The sequence below is a fragment of the Xyrauchen texanus genome, chromosome 28 (assembly GCF_025860055.1).
Source record: "Xyrauchen texanus isolate HMW12.3.18 chromosome 28, RBS_HiC_50CHRs, whole genome shotgun sequence".
Taxonomy (NCBI): domain Eukaryota; kingdom Metazoa; phylum Chordata; class Actinopteri; order Cypriniformes; family Catostomidae; genus Xyrauchen; species Xyrauchen texanus.
In genome coordinates this window covers 5,313,214-5,321,882 of record NC_068303.1, presented here as the reverse complement: position 1 = coordinate 5,321,882, position 8,669 = coordinate 5,313,214, and the positions used below count along the sequence as shown (strand labels likewise).

The 8,669-nt window shown below is 39.6% G+C and overlaps 1 protein-coding gene across 1 annotated transcript; it reads left to right on the top strand.

Moving 5' to 3' along the window:
- Positions 1 to 2,565: 2,565 nt before the first annotated feature.
- bmp2b (bone morphogenetic protein 2b) lies at positions 2,566 to 8,399 on the top strand. Its single transcript, XM_052095811.1, has 3 exons — positions 2,566 to 2,953; positions 3,990 to 4,363; positions 6,792 to 8,399. Exons 2-3 carry the CDS (start codon positions 4,003 to 4,005, stop codon positions 7,685 to 7,687), a joined length of 1,257 nt encoding a protein of 418 aa, XP_051951771.1. The 5' UTR covers positions 2,566 to 2,953; positions 3,990 to 4,002; the 3' UTR covers positions 7,688 to 8,399.
- The last annotated feature ends 270 nt before the right edge of the window (positions 8,400 to 8,669 follow it).

Genomic DNA, 8,669 nt, shown 5'->3' with positions numbered 1-8,669 from the left:
CAATTACCTTTTGAGGCTTTCCCTCCTTGTGGAGGGTGTCAATGATGGTTTTCTGCACAACTGTCAGGTCAGCAGTCTTCCCCATGATTGTGAATTCAACTGAACCAGACTGAGAGACCATTTAAAGGCTCAGGAACCCTTTGCAGGTGTTTAGCTGATTAGAGTGTGACACTTTGAGCCTATAATACTGAACCTTTTCACAATATTCAAATTTTCTGAGATTCTGAATTTGGGGTTTTCATAAGCTGTAAGCCATAATCATCAAAATTATATCAAATAAAGGCTTGAAATATCTTACTTTGCTTGTAATGAGTCTATATAATATATTAGTTTCACCTTTTAAGTTGAATTACTGAAATTAATGAACTTTTGCACGATATTCTAATTTTTCGAGTTTCACCTGTAGTGATATCCAAAGAGATCTCTAAGTGATAATCTGATTTGTGCACCATATACACACTTTTACTGGTAGGGATTGGTAGAGACTATTATCACCTAAGGAATGGAATGCATCAGTGTATTTTAATTGCTAAGTGGATGATCCAGAGATTATCTCTCATAAAATGTTATTGTCTTTTAAGCACACAAAGATATCTTTTGATCTCAATGGGGTTTAATCTACTGCTGTCTCTCCTATCTCAATAGCCCAGTTGCTTTATCAAAACAAACTTGCCATCAAAACATAATTGGAATTTTAAATACCTGCAACCAATGAGGGGGTTTCATATGCGGATTCCTTCTACATAAGTGGATATTCACCTCAGTAAGGAGGCCATGGGGTCACTTTAAATCCCTAGTCTGAAAGAGCAAAGAGCATCACGTTTGCCAACCCTTTGTTATAAATCTAATCCAGTTGTAAAACAAGATTTAATCCAGCCATTAACACATCTTAATCAAGGATAACTTGGGATCTACCTTTTCGAAAAAACTCATGACTGATGAGGATTAACGTCAAACTTCAAAAGGCATTTTGTTATGTAATAATAAAGTAGCCTACGTTCTGTGTGTTAAAGAGAAAAAGTACAACATGCTATTTATGCAAACAAATACCCTGTTGCGTTACAGGCGCAAGTTAACCCCTCAGCAATCAATATACAAAAGACATAGAACATTGATATTTAAATTACAAAGAACACTTCGCCAGAATCGTGTCTGCGAGGGATCTAATTGTAATTCTCGCCTTGATCTCGCGAACCGTTTATTGCGCAGACGTCTCCCAGCACGTATGCGCGAACTGACAGACAGAGAGAGAGAGAGAGAGAGAGAGAGAGAGAGAGAGAGAGAGAGAGAGAGAGAGAGAGAGAGAGAGAGAGAGAGAGAGATAGATAGATAGATAGATAGATAGATAGATAGATAGATAGATAGATAGATAGATAGATAGATAGATAGATAGATAGATAGACAGACAGACAGGGGTGTAGCACCAAATTTTGGGCCCTGGGTACAAACCATCTTGCTGGGCCCCCGTACCAAATATGTATGTATAGAAAACTGACTTCTAAGGGGCCCCCCCTGCCTCGGGCCCTGGGTACTTGGTACCCTTTACCCCCCAAGTCCGATGCCCCTGTAGATAGATAGATAGATATCAGTGGTGTTTCGTGCTTCGCCTACTTGGTGCCCTTGATCTGACGTGGTGCCCCACTTAATATCAACAACAACAACATGAGAAACAAATCAATATATAAGTCCTTTCTCACCCACATCTATCATGTCACTTCTGAAGACATTGATTTAACCACTGGAGTCTTATGGATTACTTTTATGCTGCCTTTATGTGCTTTTTGGAGCTTCAAAGTTCTGGCCACCATTCACCTGTATTTTATGTACCTACAGAGCTGAAATATTCTTCTGCAAAAGAAAGAAAGCCATGTTTCTGGAATGGCATGAGAATGAGTAAATGAGAGAATTTTCATTTTGGGGTAAACTATCCCTTTAAATAAAAATAAATATAGAACTATATATATATATATATATATATATATATATATATATATATATATATATATATATATATATATATAGTATTTGTGTGTGTATACTGTATATATCGCCTATGACAGGACCCGCTACTGATAGATAGATAGATAGATAGATAGATAGATAGATAGATAGATAGATAGATAGATAGATAGATAGATAGATAGATAGATAGATAGATAGATGGATTGACTGATTGATTCATTCATTCGTTCACACATAACTTATAAACTATAAAGTTGACTTTCCCTCAATGTTGCGCACTTATTACACATTAGGCAATTTTACTCTTAACAGCACCTAAAGTTGTTTAGGTGTAGGAACAAATGTTATATTAACTATAAAACTATTAAAGCTTTAAATAAATATATGGAATATATGGAATTGCTTCAAATGGGCCAAATGTAAAAAAATTTAAAGACGGAATAGGCTATTGGTAATGCGCAATGACAAATTTAAACCATTAACACAAACGTCATGTGGGTTGTGTAAATGTTTGAATGGTGACAGTCATCGTGACATCATCAGACAACAAAAAGCCTCGAGTACGGAGAGCGAACCCCTCCAATCAATGCCACAGACAGGGCGGGAGATGCACGCGGAGATGGCGTTCCCGGAGAGCCAACGCTTATAGCGACTCTCAAGGCAAACCGTCCAAAAAACAAACAGAAAAAACTCCTCCTGCTGATCGGCACAGACCTGAGAAAAATGACACAAATCCTGGAATCTCTGGTGGTGCGCTGTCACGTTTGGGATTGCTTTCTTTGACCTAAGCATTTGCGCATTTTGTTAAAGTTTACGCTACTCTCGGTACATTCTAGTAGTTTTGAAGTCTTGCACAAGTATGAACAAGAAGAGGCGACCTGAGTTGCGGCGACTCTCTGTCGTGGGATAAAATTTGTGGATTAAAACGCGAATTCATGAGGAATTTAGGAGGCGACGAGAACGAAGACCGGGCACAGCGCTTCCTCCTTCGGTAACTATTTATTTGCCACTTTGATAAATAAAATAAAGAATGTGACCGTTTTCAATCAACTGTTAATACTGCAAAACATACAACCTTTCTAAACTATTTCTGTAGTCTACAATCTATATATGCCACAGCGCCAGGAAGTATAGGCGCAAATTATTATTATTATTATTATAATTTTGTTAAAGAAAACACTATTCTGCTTCCTTATCATTCGATCTCTTTGTCGCCTTTGTTGCTTGAGTTGTTTTTGCGTAACATCTACCACCTGTAGCCTTACAACACTCCCTCTCCCTCGCCAAAATGTCTTTTTTTCCCAGACATTCCCAGTCCTTTTGAAGACTTTCCTTTCATGCTTTGCATTGCACGATCTAAAGGCAGAGACCCATGTAGACATGCACCCCCACCCAGACGCTGCTCTCTTATCTCCCTCTTTAATTGCAGACTCCATGTCTGCTGTCTTCATGTCTCCCGTCTTTCGATTTCTTTTGATTCCTCCTTTCCTGTTTCATCCCGTTTGTCTGACATCCGCTTTGGAGTCTCCTGCTCCGTGATAGCGCACGTTTCTGATGTAGATCAATCTCTTATTATAGCCCGCGGTGGGGATATTATTCTTTTACTTTTTTGTTCATAGCCTCAAAGTGAGTTAGTGTCTTTAAAAAAAGCATCCCCAAAAGATCTGGATATGTCTGTGGTTTTAAATGCAGCCGCAGGTTGTATGTGGCTTTAGGGATCTTTTTCATGCGTATTAGAGGCTTGTGGTTGAAGAATATAAAGGATGTAGGGGCACAATGTATATACCCTATTAAGCAAGTAACAGGGACAGTGTTGCCCTTAAACTCCAATGAGTGCCTAAAGTTAGAAAAGGGTGCTCCATGAACCATTGTTCCCTTGAGCAAGATACTTAACCCCAGATTGCTCCACTGGGGACTGTCCCTGTTAGAAGTTCTACTGCAAGTCGCTTTCAATAAGAAAGACTACAAATATTTGTAAACTTGTAGTGCACATTAAGGGAAGACTCATTTGTATCCACTCTTCACAGGATCTGACTGACCATGGTCGCCGTGGTCCGCGCTCTCACGGTGCTGTTGCTCGGTCAGGTGTTGCTGGGAGGTGCCGCTGGACTCATTCCCGAGATCGACCGACGGAAATACAGTGATTCGGGGAGACAAACTCCGGAGAGGTCCGATATGAACTTCCTGAGCGAGTTCGAGCTTCGCCTGCTCAATATGTTCGGACTGAAGCGCAAACCCACGCCAGGCAAATCGGCGGTGGTTCCTCAGTACATGCTGGACCTGTATTATATGCACACTGAAAACGATGACCAGAACGCGCGACGCCCGAGGAGCGCGATGGGAACGCACGCGGAACGTGCTGCCAGCAGAGCGAACACGATACGAAGTTTTCATCACGAAGGTGAGATTTTATTTTTCACATTTGAATCAGTGATACACTCTACTGCCTCTCAGTTGTGCGTTTATAGACTTTATTTCGTGTGGCGCCATATTTAAGTTTTGACGGACATGAAAACGAGGATGTGAGGGACTGCAAGTCTGTTCAGTGATTTGGACTGTTGTTTAATTTGATGTTGATTGTTCAGCTGATGAAACATTGAAAACACATATAAAAAAATTAATAAAAAATTAGCAGTCTAGTAAGACCTAGCTTTTAATTAGCCTATCCCTCACAGCCTCGTTTTCATTCCATTCAAAAATCAAATATGGCGCCACACTTAATATGGTCGTTTATTGCAAAATACTTTACTGTCCAGATATTTTTGTATCGTTTACAAATAGCTAATTTGAATTTAAATATAAAATTAGACAATTTGTTGGTTTAAAATGCATAGTTTTACTTTGCATTTAAACACAGAACGTTGTACAATTCATGAGGAATGGTGTGATGCAATCATTTGGAAACTATTGACATTCCACAAACAGCTGTCACTATTATTAAAGCAGCTAGAAATTGCATCCTAATGGTGACTTTACTCAAAATAATTGATAGTGTGTGAGTGCACTTAAGAGTAGTTTTCCAGACAAGGTGTGGAGCTGCGTCCATGCACTAGTTATTTTCCACGAATCCGCAGAATACAGTAACAAGCCTTACGAGGAATTCCAAGATGCTATTTTTGCAGATAGTTTCAGTGTTCTCCAGAAAATGTAAGTTTAGTTCTGTCATTCATCTTTTAAGAGCCATTTGAAGTGGCTTGTTTGATAAAGAGTTGAGTTCTGCTCAAGTAATTCCAGCCAAACTGCTTGAGTCAGTCTGGGATTGTGGGTGGCCTTGTGTGTGAATGGTCAGATTTATATTCACTAGAAAGAGAATCTGTTCTTCTTTTTTTTTATGAAATCAAACCCAGTGTGATTGGGTGGCACCTCAATTAAGTCTCTTGAAAGTGGTGTGTTATCTGATTTAAATGATTCAAGTAACATGCCCTCTCTTGCTCTGGATGATTTGAGCCTGTGAAAATGTCTAGCCTTGTTGTGCAGCTTCGTTTAAGCTTGTGTGTCCTAAATCTTTACTGTAGTGTCCATAGTATTCCTGTGGCTTACGGCCATTTCGTGATAACACTGAAGCAATCGTACTATGTGCTGTACTGCGGAACAGAGTGTTTTTTGGGGGAGGGATCCATAAGACAGTCATTACAGGCTTTTTGGGCGGTAAAATGGCACAGTCTAAAATGGCACAGATGTATGACATCCAGTGGTTGGGCTGATACACTGCAAACAAAGATTAGGATGCTTCTTGTATGTTTACGATGAAAAAACAAATTATGCATTTCTATTCCATGGCTTCCTTGTTTGCAACCATTGATGCACTTTTCTCATGCACCTCCCATGTCTCAGGTTTTTCTCTATTCTTAATTTGGTCAACTCTGTTTTAGAGAACGTGACTGTATTTTTAACACATCCCTCAAAAAGTATGTTTCAGTATTATGTAATGATTTTAAAGTTCCCTCATGACAAATGGCTGATAAGGAGCTGATGAAATGCCTGATAAATTTGATTTGCTGTCAGTCCTTTTGTTCAATGTGTCGAGTGATTCTTAGTCGTGATATGCAGTTGGTTTGTAGATAGCTGTCATAAACGTACAACTCACCATTTGCTGTATCCTACTTGTTTTAGCATAACATCCAAACAGAAATTAGGAATGTCAATACACTCATAACTGTGGCTGACTGCTTGAGACAAGCCCAAACATGTTTACAGTCACTACCCCTAAAGTCAGATTGACTGAGAGAAAGAAAAGGAAAAGGTGAAGAAAGACAGACAGAAAGAGGGAAAGAATGAGCTGGGCTTTCCCCACATCAAATAAAGCATGCTTATCTTCTGTAGGCCCTTTGTGATTATGAAGCAGATAGGTTGGATTATTGGGAATGGAATTTCCAAAATGACTCTTTTCAAAAGAGATTAAGAGAGCTCTTTGGTCTGAGAACGTTTTATTTTGGGGCATCGAGTCGTAGGAGTAGCTGTTCCTACGCTGATTGCAACCTTTATTGAATAAAGACTTTTGAAACAAGAGAATGTTGTCACTCTACAGTTGCACAAACAGTCTCCCGCTTCGAGCTAGTCTTTCATTTTAAGGACGTTTTAACACCTGGTTCTAACATATAATCTCTCGCTCTGGCCAGACAAGAAAACGCTAAGTGGAAAATCCTATTCAAAGTCACAAAAATGTCAGGTTTCAGACTGAAGTGTGGAAGCTAATCAAGTTGAGTTTGAATTCGCCTCTCTTCAGCCAACTAGACTTGACATGAACAATATTCTCGTTTTAGCCAAATTTGTGACTTTTACAATTTGAGCAATGTTTCTAATGGTCTGACTCTTTCTTCCATTTTCAGAGGCTTTGGAGGCACTGTCCAGCCTGAAGGGAAAAACAACGCAGCAGTTTTTCTTCAACCTAACCTCCGTTCCCATCGAGGAGCTGATCACTGCTGCAGAGCTACGCATTTTCAGGGACCAGGTTCTTAGTGACACTACAGCCCCGACCAATAGCAGCGGTGCAGGTGGTTTCCACAGAATTAACATTTATGAGGTGTTCAGGCCAGCCCTGGCCCCCTCCAAAGAGCCTCTTACTAGACTTCTTGACACCCGTCTTGTGCAAGACTCTCACACACGCTGGGAGAGCTTTGATGTGGGCTCCGCCGTGACTCGCTGGGCGCACAACTCCAGGCATAACCACGGGCTCTTGGTGGAGGTTCTCCACCCAGAGCAGTCAGACGTTGCAGAAGAGTCAAAGAGGAACCGGAGGAAGCATGTTAGAGTGAGTCGTTCTCTCCATAGTGACGAGGAATCATGGTCGCAAGCCAGACCCCTGCTTGTTACCTACAGCCATGACGGCCAGGGCAACGCTGTCCTGCATTCGCACCGAGAGAAGCGACAGGCACGGCGAGGACCCAAGCAGCGCAGGAAACAGCATCAGCGCACGAACTGCAGACGGCACGCTCTCTACGTTGACTTTAGCGATGTGGGCTGGAACGAGTGGATTGTGGCACCGCCCGGCTATCACGCTTTCTACTGTCATGGCGAGTGCCCCTTCCCCCTATCGGACCACCTCAACTCCACAAATCACGCCATCGTCCAAACATTGGTGAACTCGGTCAATTCCAACATTCCCAAAGCCTGTTGCGTACCGACAGAACTCAGTCCCATTTCTCTGCTCTACTTGGACGAGTACGAGAAAGTTATTCTTAAAAACTACCAGGACATGGTGGTGGAGGGCTGTGGGTGCCGATGAGAACTAAATCTCCCCAATGAAGACTTTTATTTATACAAAATAACTTTTAAAGAGCCATTTTGGAGGAAGAAAAAAAATATATGAATATATTTATACTGACTGAACAAAATATGGGAAAATAATATTTTAATGAGAGATTTCTTGCTTTTTTACGGAAGAGGATTAGGGCCAAGCAATAATAAAAAAAAATAAAGCCATCTCGAGATTAAAGTCATTATAATGCGAGATTAAACTCGTTAAATTTCGAGAAAAAAGTCGAAATACAATCTTGAGAATAAACTCATTAAATATCGAGATTAAAGTCATTATAATGCGAGATTAAACTCGTTAAATTTCGAGAAAAAAGTCGAAATACAATCTTGAGAATAAACTCATTAAATATCGAGAATAAAGTCGTTGTGTTTCGAGAAAAAACTTGTTAAGTTTAATCTCGCATTATAATGACTTTATTCTCGATATTAAACTCGTTAAATTTCGAGAAAAAAGTCGAAATACAATCTGGAGAATAAACTCATTAAATATCGAGATTAAAGTCATTATAATGCGAGATTAAACTCGTTAAATTTCGAGAAAAAAGTCGAAATACAATCTTGAGAATAAACTCATTAAATATCGAGATTAAAGTCATTATAATGCGAGATTAAACTCGTTAAATTTCGAGAAAAAAGTCGAAATACAATCTTGAGAATAAACTCATTAAATATCGAGAATAAAGTCGTTGTGTTTCGAGAAAAAACTTGTTAAGTTTAATCTCGCATTATAATGACTTTATTCTCGATATTTAATGAGTTTATTCTCAAGATTGTATTTCGACTTTTTTCTCGAAATTTAACGAGTTTAATCTCGCATTATAATGACTTTAATCTCGAGATGGTTTTATTTTTTTATTATTGCTTGGCCCTAATCCTCTTCCGTACTTTTTCCAGTGGTTCTATAGATGCTTTTTTGGTCCCATGTACATTTCAGAATGAGTGCAATAAGC